Source organism: Podarcis vaucheri (genome assembly GCF_965113315.1).
Source record: "Podarcis vaucheri genome assembly, chromosome: 3".
Taxonomy (NCBI): Eukaryota; Metazoa; Chordata; class Lepidosauria; order Squamata; family Lacertidae; genus Podarcis; species Podarcis vaucheri.
In genome coordinates, this window is record NC_138761.1 from 124,949,071 (window position 1) to 124,964,653 (window position 15,583).

Here is a 15,583-nt window from a genome sequence, read left to right on the forward strand (position 1 = left end):
GTGGACAACCGGAGGGAGAGGAGAGGAAGGAGAAAAGAGAGAGGAGAGAGAGAGAGATTGGGAAAGGGATTTTAACACCCAATTTATTATTCTCAAAAAAATACAGTTTAAAAGGTGCCTATCAAAACGGCTCCTATTCAGATTAATCACCCCTCGTTTTCAGCGGCGAAGAGACTGTCCGGCGTTTCTTAAAGCTTCTCCTATGGTTTGTGTATAATTGAAAGCAGAATGAAAAATCCACAAATTAGGAAAACAGAAGAATAACTCCTGTCTCCTTTCCTTAAGTTCCAAAACTTCCCATGAACTTCTCGACTGCAAGCGACAATGGCAAAAATAAATGAAATAAAAAGTCTGGTTTTAAAAGAAAGTGGAGGAATTAAAAACCCCTTAACTCTACCACGAAGGACTGGGGTGAATTTCTCCACCCATTCCATGCTTCTTCCCCACGAATAATCTCGCAAGAGCACGAACAAGTATACATTTATTCAACACTGTATGGCTTTAGGAAGAGCTTTTGATGAAAACAAATAAACAAGCCACCCGCTCGTTTGCCCGTGGCAGAACTGGAAAGATGCGATTCTAGGTTCGTTCTGGAAGATTGTATGGAAAATAATATGAAACAACATTTCTCCTATTAAAATTGATCTCAAAATCGGAGGAAAAAAGTTAGGATTAAGCCAGTGAAGCGGGGGCCTTCAGAATATAATTTATTGATATTTTTCTAATATTTGATTCACGCCTGTAAAAAGAAAATTAACAAAAATGTTTTTGGCGGTATAATGAATAAAAGTTTTTGTAAAAAACAAAACACTATTTACATATTTTTTTTAAAAAAAGAGTCACAATCCAAATCAATATTCTTCTGAATCCTGGATTCTATATTCGAAGTGAAGCTGTGATTTTACACACACACACACACACGCACAAAATCTATTCCAGAAAAAAGTCGTTCAAATCCCCGACAGCAATTTTTTTCTATAAAAAGTTTCCCCTCACTCTGCCCCCCTCCTCAGCCCCCTAGCTCAGACCGAGAACACAATGCAAAACCGAAGAAGCAGCTGCGAGCTTCCTTCAATTATTGTGCTAAATTACCAAGCCAAAGGCGTTCAAAGAGAGAAAGGAAGAAAGAGAGAGAGGGAGAGAGGGACTGAGAGAGAGAGGGAGGGAGAGGGAGAGAGAAGAGGGCAATTTTAAATCACAACACAGAGCCAACTCACCATGGCGGAATAGGTGTGGACTAACATCTGGAGGGGGGAAAAAGTCTGGAAACAGCTAAAAATAAAATAGCGATAGAATAACAGTATCAACGGGAGGGGACGTATCAAGGAGATCTGCAAGGGAACGCGGAGCACCCGGGAGAGCCGCTGGAGGTATTTCCGAGTCTATCCATCAAAACAAAAATTCGAAGAAGGAAAAAAAGCCAGTGCCCCAAAAGCTGTGTGTGTATGTGTGTGTGTATATGTGTGCGCGCGTGTGTGCGTGTGTATTAAAAAGGCTCCGCTCTCTTGTCCCCCCCTCCCGGCCCTTTGAGCTTCCAAATGCAATCCTCTTCAACCCAAGGCGAGGTTCAGACTGCTCCGGCGCCCCTTTCTCCTTTTCCTTCCCTACAACGCCTCATAATAATTGATATTCATGACTATTAATATTACACGACTACTTTAAAGGGAGAATGCAGGACCAAATGGAGCGTGAAGGCTTTGCAGGCAGCTCGAGAGCTCCCCTAGTATTGTAAATGACGTTCATTCAGTGGAGAATTACTAGATGTAATCAGACGAGGGGGCTGGCGGAGGCAGAGTTGGGGGAGAGGGAAGGGACAAAAAAAAAAAGTTGAGCGAGGAAGAGGCAGAACTTCAATTAACTCGAGCAGAGGAAGACGTGTAAACGAGGCACTGCTGATTTGGAGCTAGGAAGTGATCTGGAGCCGCGCCAGGGGCTAAAGAGGGGAGGGGGAAATCATATTTCCTTCTTTTACATTTAATTATACATTCCAAATACGAAAGAAAATCGATTGCCCTTGGTGCTTTTGTTCTAATTTTTAAAGCAAATAATAAAAGGGCTTCTCTAATCCGGCAGTGGTTTTTTTTAAGTCAGCCAGTGAGATTTGTTTGTTTACAGAAGTAATTAAAGCACTTAAAATACTACCAGTTATTACAGACTGCCCTCGTTTTGAAAAGCTATACAGAGAGGGTGCAGAGCACTTGGCTTCTATTTAGCCTGTCATTATTTGTGTGTGTGACACACACGCGCGCACACACACACATCTCAAACGTATAGACAGCTTTCCTCTGGCTGTGCCAAAAAAGCGTTCTATTTCCACCTAGATGTAAAATCTACGCAATGAATTTGCAAGGATACTAGATTTATGGTTCTTAGGCGAAGCCAGAGGCGATTAAGAACCTTTTTGATGTTCCCAGAACCCGTTCGACTGGCCTGACTGCCATTTCAGTTAAAGTTCAACTTAACGTTCCTGCCTAAATCCACTCTCACTTGGCCGCGCTGCGCTCCCTGCCTTCTCCGTAGCGGCGTCTCTTTGAGGGGGAAAAGTCGCTTTATATATATATATATATGCATATGTTTACAGTTATCAAAAGCGATCGATCTAATGGGTGAACGTGTGTTCCTTCACCTTTTAGGCTTTTTATTTTTATTTTAAGAGAGAAAAGGATATATATATATATATATATATATATCCACGCAGATCTATATAGCTGCCTTGGGAGCGGGTCTATCGCATATTTTCCGCAGGATTCGGAGAGACAAATCCTGGGATTTCGATTCCTAGCCACGAATTTCCCAAGGCGTGAATTTCTGCCCGGAGCCCAGCGGTCAAAGCGCAGTAAGAAGCCGAGGACCCCCTTTGCGAGCCACAACTTAGGCTCAGCGTTACCATTTCACAGAGGAGACCCTGCCGCCCTTTCACTCGAGAGGGGCCAGATTCCGAGGCAGGTCTCGGTCTCCCCAGGGCGCCCTGAAGGGAATCACTGGAAATGCGTTTGGGGAGAAGGGGAGAGTAGGGCGCGCAAGAGAGGACCGAGCTCTGTGAGCTGGAAGGGAGAAATGGGACCCGAGAAGGAGGGCGCTGCAAATCCCCACTCCGGGCTGGATTTTGCCGGCGCTCAGTAGATAATTACCCCGACAGGAGCTTTACACAGCCCCGGAGACGTTGCTCGTCGTCGGACGCAGGCTACCTACCGGGATCCCCCCGGCGCCCTATCTGGCAGTAGCCCCCCGCCTCGCCTGCCCTGGCGTCTCCCCTCCACCCTTCTCCTCCGCAGACGGCTGCACTTTTAAATATTAACTCATCGCCGGCAAAACACGGCTCTTGGCTTTCTTAATCGAGTTGGAAACTCCGCAGACCGGCCGGCGGCTCTGCTCGCCCGCCCGCCCGCCCTCCTGGCCCACACTCCAGTAACCCTGCCCGGGTCCGGAAAGGGGGCACACGGAAAGGGGAGTAGCTCCACAACCCCCGCTTGCTGCCCAAACTTCCACGGCGGAAAGGGAAAGACGGTGTTCTCTCCCTCGTCTCCTTCCACTGGCAGGGAAAAAGAGAGAGAGAGAGACCAGCGCGCCACTAAATTCTCCCTTAACCTGCTCTGGAACTCAGCTAGGAGGGAGTCCGGATATTTCGGAAAGAGGGCAGTCCGCCTCCCATGGAAAGCAAAAACTAGAAAAGAGAGCCAAGCATCGATTTTAAGAGAAGCTGAGGGGATCCCCGATGTTTCTAGACGCAAGAGGGAGGGAGAGACAGAGAGAGAGAGAGAAAGAGAAAGAAAGAAAAGATTTTTTCCCCCTCGTGTACCGTTCTCACGAGGGGAAAAAACCCCCAAAGCAGAGCGAACTCCTTCCACCAGCACCACCGCTGCTCTTCTCCAGAGTCTTTCTGCATCTGGGCTTGTGCAGAGTCCTACAGAAGGGGCCAGTTTAGGTGGTCTCCCCACAGAGGAACTGAAAAGATGGGATGAAAACTAAAGACGAAAATGAAAGCCTATCCTATTATATATGTAATGAACGGCATTAGGCTGCATCTAATCGAATTACACCGACTTCTAGATCTAAACAAACTGCAGCGTTTAAGTTGCTTTCTGTCATCCCCCAGATCATTCCGTGCTTTGATGTCTAAATCTCGTCTGCTTCTTCTTCGGCTTCTTTTTCGGCTTCTTCTTTTGAAAAAAAGCAGCTCCCTTTGACAACAAACACGGCGTAAAACCAGCCTCTCCAAGTCCTTTCGCCCCTGAACGCGGCTCGTGTGTCTGCGTTCCGGCGCCCGCCTGCATCAGAATCTCTCTCAGAAATAAATCCAAACGTATAAGCGGGCACTTCCCCACTTCTCTAAATCTAAGGTTCCTTCTTTTCACCAAAAACATGCTTCTTATCTCTATACTTACCTCGTAGATATCTTCATACTTGACATTTTCGACCAGTTTCCAGAGCATGATGGCGGGCTGTTCTCTAGGAGGTGAGTGCATTCATGTGAAGAGCAGATGTCTGGATTCTCAGTACTTCTCTGTCTGTAATGATCCATCTATAATTGGAAATGGGGGACAGACACCAAACCCGACGTTCCTCTCCCATCGCAACTTATATCTGTTGTCTGAAACAATAGGCTGGAGAAGTAAACCTCAGCCGGATAGGAAAATCATTCCCATCTACACAGTTTATATAGAACACATAGACATATTGAACACACATATATTATGCATATAATTACACACCCCTGATGCACACACAACTCTATATTGGCACACACAGTCGCACGCACCCATGATAAATATAAATATATCAATATACAGCCACACATCCGTATATGCATATAAGAAAGTGAGTCAATGTTAATGTGGACTTTTTGATCATGACGAGCATGCATTGCAAAAAAGATAGCTATAGGTATTGATTTGTTTACATGTCTGCTATTATTAAAATAGATACACTAGTAGAAATATATGCTGCTATATGCAGATATACACAGATTTGTGCATGAATAGGTTCCTTAAGACTAGGCTCAATAAAAGTGGGGGAAATACACCAACCAACCTACCCTTTAGGAGTATTAATTATTTGTAATGAGAGACGAGGGAAGATGCTTTCCCACCCCGAAGACGGACGTGTAGAGATTTACAGATCCTCTACCGATTCATTGATAAACGCAGAGATAGGGAGACCAGGAGATTAGAGAATATTAAACCTGATCATGTACATTTGGAACATACGAGTTTAATTTCGGCAATTTTAGACGTGCCCCCCTCCCCCGCGGATCTAAAACCGAAGCAATCCAAAGATTTAGGAACATCTCGATTTGGATGCATTTAACAGACAACAAACACTTTAAAATACCCTGGTTGTGAATAGTTTTGGTTCTTTTTTTTGGCGCCGGTCTGTCCGTTTGAGCTAAGACTTCGCTCTTCCCTGCTCAATATTATTTTGCGATCAGGATTTCAAAGCAAGTTTGATCAAACAGGCAAGACCGATTTTTCTGCCCCTTGGAAAGATTTTATAAAAGCCTCTGATGTGGAGGCCTTTGCCTTAGAATCTCAGGCTCTCTTTAAAAGCGCACCCCCCCGCCCCCCCACGCATGTTTGCCTACATCTCCATGTGACCTTGTAGGAGAATATGTATATATACCCCTAGAGTTTCTTTGCAATATCGAGAAATAAATCGATCGTTTGGACCTGAGGCAGGGCGGGAGGTGAGAACTGCCCCTGGGCTTCCTTGGCCACCAAATAAAGGGGAACAACCAACTTTTCCTCTTCCTCATTCCTCGCTAACCCCCGTTTCCAGCAGGAGCTGGAGAGACGGGGGTCTTCCTCCAGGGAAGGCGCAGAACGTAGGCTGGTTTTAGGAGAGGAGTCAGGCAAGTTGGCGTTTGCTTGGAAGTTAGAGTGGCTGGTAAGAGGAATTCGCAGCAAAGGTTGTCTTATATGCGTTGCTGAGCGGCGATGGTGGCGGGGTGTGTGTGGAGGAGGACAAGGGGGAGAGGCATACGAGGAGGAGGAGAAGGAGGAGGAGAAGGAGGAGGAAGAAAGGGCAACCGCATCTTAGAGCATTAGGAAGGAGCCTTCCTACACAGGCAGAGCAGCGAATGCAGAATGAGCCTAGGAAAGGGCAATCAAAACAGAACGGGACGCATTCTTGGGAGCTGTGCATATTCATTGGTGTGGGTGCGCGCGCACTCCACCCACCCACCTACCCTTTCCTCCTTAATCTGACAGGGGGGGCACTTTTCACACAAATGGAGCCTCATCTCAATCCGACGGAGGTCCCTTTCGCTGTGTCCCCAGTGGCGTCTCCTCCGCCCGAGTCAAGTGGGCCGAAGATTGCGGGCCCTTCTGACTCGGAAGCGAGTTTCGCGGCGGGCTTGGGATGGATCTGACGCCCACGTTTTTGGGACTCGGAGTTTGGCCGCTGGCTTCCACTCCTCGCCCTCTCTCGGCTGCGCTCTTGCGCGCTGCCACTTTGGGCTCTGATGTGATGGAAATGCCACGCGTGGGAAGAGGGGCCGGTGGTCGATTCACCAACAACCCCTTGTTGGCCGTAGAGCTGGCTTCACCATATATAAGGAAGCCTATCCGCACAAACTCACTCACTTCTATGCCTACAGCTTAAGGGCTTTCCACGTTCTCTTGAGCGGCAGGAAAGAACCCCCCCCCTCGCGACTAAAGAGCCTGAGCTTCTGGCGCGCTTAGCGATGTCAAAATAAAGCCTCACCACAAGCGTTACGCATCAAACCCAACGAACAGTCACAACTTCATGCACAACTCACCAAGTGAACTTGGTGAAGTTCTTGTGGCGCTGAATTGAATAAGTTAAAAGTATTATTATTATTATTATTATTATTATTAATTTAGCTAAAGAAGTGCAAGAAGAGCAATTGCCGGTAAAACATCACCATCATCTTTTCTCTTTACAGCTATATAGAGGCTTTGGAAATTGAGGCTTTAATTGGTGAGTGGCGGGATCTGAACATTTTGCACGAGGAGGCAGCCCTCGCCACGCAAATGAGCAGGTTTCCTTTTGAAAGAACCGCGCTTTTTTATGCAAGACTGATTCGCAAATTGCGCAAATTTGATATCACGGGAAAATATTTGAACAAGTTATTTGAGGCCTAAGAGTTCCCGCCTCAAGCCCATGCCTTGGCAAGCGAGTCCAGGCAAATTGCAGACTTCTGCTTAAGGAATGGTGTTTAGGGCTGGCGCATAAGAGGGCTTTGTTTTAGGATCGCGTGTACGTATTTTAACTGACTTGCCCAAGCAGGAACACTCAGCATTTTGGAGGAACTGCAGTCGAGGGGAGCTGCCTTTCGATGGCTTATAGAGACCCTAAAACCCTTATTAATGGAAGGCTTGCAAGAGAACGGCTGAAAACGATCATTCAGCAGAGTAACAGCGCCCTCTGTAGGACACTGATATTTTGCGGTCGCCGCGGCGAAACAGCTCTTCCCTTTAGTGATGATACAAGTATAATTAAAATTAGTCTTTCAATTTATTAAAAAAGAATGAGGACCTTTGTGATGAATAAGCAGTAAGCTATAAAGAGTTGTCCCACGCATCGCTTCAAAGAAATTACTAAGTGAAAATAAAGTGAACAGCTATGGAGTCGTACATATTTCTTTTGCAAATATTATACAAAGATTTAGGCTTGTTTTTCATATATATGCTGATTAAGTGTTACTAGCCTGATGTATAAAAGAAGGCTTTACTCAAAGCTGATGGTAGGTCCACACATAGCCGTAATACTTATGGGGCCGGTGCAACTACAGACATCGTCCTCACCGTCGTCTGCTCCATCAGCTTAAAAAAATAATTAAAAAAAATATTGCTTCCAGTAGAACACTTTGTTCTTGCAGGGTCTCGCTGAGATGTTGCATACTCATTCAGTTGTGTTGAGTCACTCAGTCTCGGTCTCTCTCACACACGCTTTGTGTGTGCGTGCACGTGCGCGCTGCTAAAGCCAAAGTGCATCTATATAACTAGGGATGGCAGGTGTTGGAATTAGGCTGTCTTCTTGGCTTTTTTCAACGATTTATTCCGGCGCCCTCTGCTGGTAGTCACATAAAACGTTAGCACCATAATTTTAAAACTTAGTGCAGGCATCCCCAACCTTCGGACCTTCAGACGTTTTGTACTACAATTCCCATCATCCCTGACCACTGGTCCTGTTAGCTAGGGATCATGTGAGTTGTAGGCCAAAACATCTGGAAGGGCGCAGGTTGGGGATGCTTGACTTAGTGCCCTCCCACTGTAATTTTGTGTATGGCTTGAATTTCTCTCTTTTCATTTTATTACATTCAGAATCGACACCTGACAAATCCTTTACAACTGAATCCTATTTAGCAACATTTTCCAGATGTTTTTTTAGTGATTCTTATAAATACATCATCATTATCATCATCTCACAGATTGTATATATTTTGCAACCACAATCTAACCCTTAGAGCAGTGGTTTTCAACCAGTGTGCCTTGACACCCTGGGATGCCTTGAATGATGGTCAGGGCAACACTGGCATTGTCTGTCTTTCCTTCCCTCCCTCCTCTGATGCCTTCTCCTGTCTCTGCCTCCCAAAGGCTTGCACAGCTGTTTATTGTGAATGTTGCCTATGGGAGGCACCTCTCTTTTTGGAGTGGGGGGCGGCTCAGAGACCAGGGATGGTGGCAGCAGCTGCCCGGAGGACTCCCAAGGAGAGGGGAGAGGAGAGGAGGCTGAGGGAGGGAGGGTCTTCAAAAAGGGGCAAGGGGCTGCCAGCTCTGCAGGCAAGGGGTGCCACAACTGGGCTCCTGAGCCCCACAGGAGTGCCACAGTAAGAATGTAGTTGGGTAAGAGAGCCATGGACTCAAAATGGTTGAAAAACTCTGCCTTAGAGAAACAGACAATACTGGTCGAAATGGTGAAACTTCCTAACCTAGAACCGTGTCTCATTGGTTTCAATGCATCTTATATCCAAGGAAGCCTTATCTTCTAAAATATATATATTTTATATATATATATAAAAGCTTCTACTCTGAAAGCCCTCACTTCTATGTAATCCCAGAAATGTGGAATATGGGCTGCCGCAGGGCACTGTCTATCCCTAATGCTATTTCATATCTATATGAAGGCATTGGGAATGATCATTCGGGGATCTGGGGGAAAGGAGTCATTAGTATGCTGAGGTCACTCAGCTCAATTTCTCCATAATATCTGAATCAGAAGAGGCTGTGCAAGCCCTGGGTCAGGGCTTGGATGCAGTGCTGAACTGGATGAGGGAATCGTGGCAAGTCAGAAGCACTTTAGATGAGTCATTTCCATGTCTGAGAAATCAGACAGTTGCCTGCCCTGGACAATTGCCTCCTCTGGAAGGAGCAGGTATGCAGTCTGGGGTGCTTCTGAATCCAGATTTGTCCTTGGAGGCCCAGGTGGCCTCAGTGACTAGAAGCATCTTTTATTAGCTTCAGCTGCCACAACAGCAGAAGCTGTTCTTGGAGAGTTTGACTAGAGTAGTCTAGGCACTGGCAACTTTAAGACTGGGTTGTTGCAATGCTCTCTATGTGGGGCTTCCCTTTTGCTTGATCTGGAAACTGCAGTTAGTGCAGAATGCTGCAGGATGACTGCTGACAGGAAAGATGTCCTGCCAGCATGTTACATGCCTGCTCTGAGATCTGAACTGGCTGCTGATTTGTTAGTGGTGTGCAGTTGAAGATGTTATTATTAGTCTATAAGATGCCAACTACCGTATTTTTCGCTCTATAAGATGCACCAGACCACAAGACGCACCTAGTTTTTGGAGGAGGAAAACAAGAAAAAAATATTCTGAATCTCAGAAGCCAGAACAACAAGAGGGATCGCTGCGCAGCGAAAGTAGAAATCCCTCTTGCCGTTCTGGCTTCTGGGATAGCTGCGCAGCCTGCATTCACTCCATAAGACGCACACACATTTCCCCTTACTTTTTAGGAGGGAAAAAGTGAGTCTTACAGAGCAAAAAATACGGTATTTGAGGCCGGTATGCTTGACGGATCGCCTAACCCCATAGGTGCCCACTTCACTGCCTCAGTCTGCAAAACTAGGACATTTAAGAATCTTCATTCTGCACTTGTAAGGAATCAATACTTCATTGGGGCAGCAGCACCTGTTCTCTGGAACTCCCTGCCCATTAATAGTTCAAGGTAAATGTAAAGAACCCCAGATGGTTAAGTCCAGTCAAATTCAGTTATGGGATGTGGTGCTCATCACTGCTTTCAGGCTGAGGGAGGCGGAGTTTGTCTGCAGACAGCTTTCAGGGTCATGTGATCAGCATGACTAAACCACTTCCGGCACACAGAGGACTGTGACGATTGTCAGAGCGCACGGAAACGCCGTTTACCTTCCCGCTGCAGTGGTACCTGTTTATCTACTCATGCTGGTATGCTTTTGAACTGCTAGGTTGGCAGGAGCTGGGACAGAGCAGTAGGAGCTCACCCCCTCACGTGGATTCAAAGTAACAACCTTGTTTGTTTAGGCAAGCCCACCCAGACATGGGATTTCAACATGTAATTTTATTTTATTATGTATTATGAAAATTTGTTTCAAACTGATTTTATTTATATTTTGATGAATTTTAGGTCAACTAACTTGTTGATAACACTTGATTTTACCTGGCATTTTTATTGACTATCCTATATCTTTTTATGTAAACTACTTACAGATCTTTGGTTATTAACTGGTATATAATTCCTGTTAATTAAAAATAAATGAATGCACTCTGTGCATGTTCAAAAGCACTCATTTAATTATTCACACATAGGTGCCATTTGCTAAATTCTGGCACTAAGAAAAGGTATTCTGGTCCTAGCTGTCATTGAGCCCTATTTTCAAGCAAGTATGTTTACAATCTAGCCCTGGGCCTGCTCATTCAGAACATTGAATTCAGTGGGACTTAGTTTAAGAATGCATAGGGTCAGGCAGTTGTGTGATCTGTTTGTTTGATAGTTTAAAATACAACCTTGTTTCATTTTGTCCAAGGTGTACTTTATAACTTCCATTCTTGAATAATATTTAACATTTTCCACATAAAAACAAAGTTCAGTTGCAGATCTGATTTTCAAGCTCAAGCTGTCAAATTTTCTCATGACTTATGTCATTTCAGTTAACTTATATCATCTGAAAACATCAGAAACCCATTCTTAACAGCAAAACATTTTACACAAAGCCAGCAGAAACTCCAAGCGGGGAAATGAAATAATTCTATTATACATACATTCCTCTCTCTTAGAAGCTCATTTACTCAGAATTCAACAGATCTGCACCTACCAATAGCAGCAAGTGGCCTGACTGATGAGTAAGTGGAATAAATCAATCAGTCCATATAATCTTGAAGTAACTTATGCAGAAAAATGATTATGACCGATGATAATTTTTTTTACAAGCTTCCTTTTTGTTTTTCTCAGATATGAGCAGATAGCAGCTGCCAAGTTTCTGTGATGAATAAAAAGTGAGCATGGATGATATTAATAGAAAGCAGCCTCAGTCATAGCACCCACACACCTCTAGTTTGTGGACTACAGTATAGTTGAGCTCAAGAGGAAGGCACATTTGGCAAACCCTCACCGTGATCAACTCCCACCTGGAAACCTATGTCCCCACTGTCAAAGGATATGTGGATCCAGAATTGGCCTCCACAGTCACTTATGGACTCATTGTTAAGAACATGCTCATGCAAGACAATCTTACTCAGTTAAGAGTGATCATCGAAGAAGAAGAAGAAGAAGAAGAAGAAGAAGAAGAAGGAGTTGTTTGTGAATTTAATTAAAAAGCAGTTGATACTGTAAAGAAGTGCAAAATTACCAGTAGGGAGCACTGGAGAACTGGAGAACTCCCAAAAAGGAGGTCAGAAATTAGTATGTCCTCATTAAAAAGGTAAAGGTAAAGGACCCCTGACAGTTATGCCCAGTCACAAACGACTCTGGGGTTGTGGCACTCATCTTGCTTTACTGGCTGAGGGAGCCGACGTTTGTCTGCAGACAGTTTTTCTGGGTCATATTCTGCTCTGGTCAGACCTCACCTGGAGTACTGTGTCCAGTTCTGGGCACCACAGTTCAAGAAGGACACTGACAAACTGGAACGTGTCCAGAGGAGGGCAACCAAAATGGTCAAAGGCCTGGAAACGATGCCTTATGAGGAACGGCTAAGGGAGCTGGGCATGTTTAGCCTGGAGAAGAGGAGGTTAAGGGGTGATATGATAGCCATGTTCAAATATATAAAAGGATGTCATATAGAGGAGGGAGAAAGGTTGTTTTTTGCTGCTCCAGAGAAGCGGACACGGAGCAATGGATCCAAACTACAAGAAAGAAGATTCCACCTAAACATTAGGAAGAACTTCCTGACAGTAAGAGCTGTTTGACAGTGGAATTTGCTGCCAAGGAGTGTGGTGGAGTCTCCTTCTTTGGAGGTCTTTAAGCAGAGGCTTGACAACCATATGTTAGGAGTGCTCTGATGGTGTTTCCTGCTTGGCAGGGGGTTGGACTCGATGGCCCTTGTGGTCTATTCCAACTCTATGATTCTATGATTCTATGTGGCCAGCATGACTAAGCTGCTTCTGGCAAACCAGAGCAGCGCACGGAAATGCCGTTTACCTTCCCACCGGAGCGGTACCTATTTATCTACATGCACTTTGACGTGCTTTCAAAACTGCTAGGTTGTCAGGAGTTGGGACCAAGCAACAGGAGCTCACCCCATCACGGGGATCCGAACTGCCGACCTTCCAATGGGCAAGCCGTAGGCTCAATGGTTTAGACCACAGCGTCACCCGCATCCCATTATGTCCATATTAGTACTGTGGTAAAGGACAGAGTATAAAAAGGAGAAATTAGGTATGTGCAAATGTAGACCATATAATAGGCCCAAGATAACCCCCCCCCGAAAATTACTTACACTTTCCTACTTTAAAATGAGGACTAACAATGTTTCTGCCTTGCCCCTCAAGTTTGTGGTGTGTGTGGAAAACTCAAAACTAATACTGGTTCAGCAACAACTGATATATGGGACTCAAAAGTGTGATTTTCAGGGTTGCTCTAAGATTTTTTAATTTGAAGGGAAGGAGGCACTCATTCAAATTTCTAAAACATTCATAGAACATATCAGGAGAACCCATATTAGGTCCATAAATATTGACCATAGCCATTACATTTCCTGCTATTTTAGCACATAAAATTAAATAGTACCCATTATCATCAGTGATGGTCCATTGTACATCCACTGAAAATCCTTTCTGCACCAAGAAAGTCACTCCATTAGCATCCCCCCCCCAAGAAAAACAGGTGTTATTTTTAAAGTATTGATTGAGTTATTTGTCACATATACTTCTCTCATTCTGTTACTTGTTTTATCTTGATCCATTAGATGAATTTCCTGGAGAAAACCATATTTGCTCTCAATGACTTTAAATATACTAGGATTACATTCTGCTTCTTGGGTTCTCGCAGCCATTTCACATTATGACTATCTATCTTTGGGCTTCCATTTCTGGTCTGTGCCAGGAATGGACGACTCCCTCGACATTGCAGGGAGACACAGATAAAGAGAATAGTGGGGGCTAAACCATTCTCTGAATTCTTCTCGGGGCATGGTAGGAATGGGATTTCACCTGCATGTGCTCTGGCACTCGCTTCCCTATGGAATGTGAGAGCAGGCAAAGGCACTGGGTGCAGGAACACTTCATCTGCTGCAACCCCCGACTCTGTTTCTGGAAGCAGAGGTTATCCTACTAATTGGATTTTATTTGGCAATTAAAGTAAAGGCACGTGCTGGAGGAGATGCGATTACAAACTGTGGGACATTCAGCTGCATGGATCTAAGGTTTGAACTGAGATAAGATTTCATTCTGTGGGAAAGTTGGTTGGGGAGAGGAAAGCCCACTAAGTTTCTTCTCTACATTTATTATTTGGCAGATTAGAAGTTAGGGAGAGAGAGAGAGGAGTGAGGATGGAAGAAGTGGGGGTAACATGAGATTACAAATAACAACAATGGAGACTGTGTGTGATTTGAAATGAAGTAGGGGGGAGAGGAAAAACTCTGATTTTTGAATGGATTATGTTGGAAATATAGAGCCAATCCCCTACTATCCATTTTCTATAAAACAAGAGGGAAAGGAAGAAGACTTGGAATGTAATTTAAATTGAATAACTCTTAGAATTTCAAAGGAATTTCTGGGGTGTGGAAAAAAGGCAACAGGGGCTCTTGTGAGCGGAAAAGAAGTATTTAATCATCAGCGTGCTTTGCTTGAAAACAGCCCACTCCTTGCCATTTTCTTTTCAGCTGGGGAAGTTCTGTGATATACCAGTGGGACAGAGTGGATTATTGCTGGCTGTTGTCTCTGCGACGGAGAGTTCAAGACCCAACATCTCTATCCAACCTGCTACTTTGGTGGCAGAAGCAGAGCACAAAGATGACTGATGGTTAAGGATATCTAAAATCTAAAACAACAAAAAACTATTGGAATATGATGTTAACTGTAAGGAATGTAATGTCAATTAGAAACAACGAGGAAAATAAAGCATCATCAAGAGGAAAGTTTGGACACATCAAGAATGGAGTGCAGGAAACCAGTTTTTGGAGATATTGTATTAAATTTGTCTTAATTCGTGGCTGATTTGGTAAAATTGGGAAAACTAATAAAAATGATTTGGCCAAAAAAGGAGGGATTTAATGGTATCACTTATAGACAGTGCTTTTTTTTCCTAAGAAAAATGTTTAGGGGTACTCTCATTTTCCTACTCATATTGAAGCACTGTCCTCAATGAGGCCAAACTTAGATTCACAAAATGTTTAGGGGTATGCATACCACTGCACCCCCCAGAAAAAAACACTGCTTATAGATATATGTCTTCTATTGATGTTTAGCCTATTGTGTAAATTCAATACATACATATATATATATTTCCACAACAACAAAGGGGGGGGGCATGATTATGTGATATAAAAAAATACTAAAGGAAAGTAGAAATATATAAAAGAACCTTAAAAGATTAAAAAGCAAACAAAAGAAAAATAAAGAAAAATAGAAAAAACCTAAAATTAGAAAAAATAGGAAAGTGCAACAATTAATAAAAATAGTAAGCAAAATATCATAAAAAAGGAAAAATACGACTTCCTGAATGTGTCAGCATCACACAAAAAGGTTCTCTCTACACTGTAAAAGTTTTCAGAACGCTTCTTCTGAGCGTTTAACAGCAAAATGTTTTCTAAGGTAAAGGTAAAGGTACCCCTGCCCGTACGGGCCTGTCGTGACTGACTCTAGGGTTGTGCACTCATCTCACTAAAGAGGCCGGGATCCGGCGCCGTCCGAAGAGACTTCCGGGTCACGTGGCCAGCGTGACGAAGCTGCTCTGGCGAGCCAGCACCAGCGCAGCACACGGAAACGCCGTTTACCTTCCCGCTATAAAGCGATACCTATTTATCTACTTGCACTTAGGGGTGCTTTCGAACTGCTAGGTGGGCAGGAGCTGGGACCGAACGATGGGAGCTCACCCTGCCGTGGGGATTCGAACTGCCGCCCATACGATCAGCAAGTCCTAGGCACTGAGGTTTTACCCACAGCGCCACCCACGTTGGCAGTAAATTAAAAAGCTTATCATACTGA

At 44.4% G+C, this 15,583-nt stretch overlaps 1 protein-coding gene and 1 long non-coding RNA gene across 10 annotated transcripts in view; one reads left to right on the plus strand and one right to left on the minus strand.

Moving 5' to 3' along the window:
- TFAP2B (transcription factor AP-2 beta) overlaps positions 1–6,050 on the minus strand; it is a 65,719-nt gene extending 59,669 nt beyond the window's left edge. For 2 of the 9 annotated variants that reach the window (XM_082216424.1, XM_082216423.1), the window contains exon 1: positions 4,386–5,642. In XM_082216424.1, coding sequence (XP_082072550.1) covers positions 4,386–4,466 — 81 coding nt within the window. In that variant the 5' untranslated portion in view covers positions 4,467–5,642. Of the gene's footprint in view, positions 1–1,217; positions 2,156–4,385; positions 5,643–5,666 lie in introns of those variants that run through there. The other 7 variants (XM_082216422.1, XM_082216421.1, XM_082216420.1 and 4 more) reach the window with 7 other exon arrangements.
- Positions 1,231–14,582, plus strand: LOC309528884. Its single transcript, XR_014217957.1, has 3 exons — positions 1,231–1,370; positions 4,393–4,456; positions 14,260–14,582. It is a non-coding gene; the product is annotated as an uncharacterized lncRNA (long non-coding RNA).
- Positions 14,583–15,583: the final 1,001 nt, after the last annotated feature.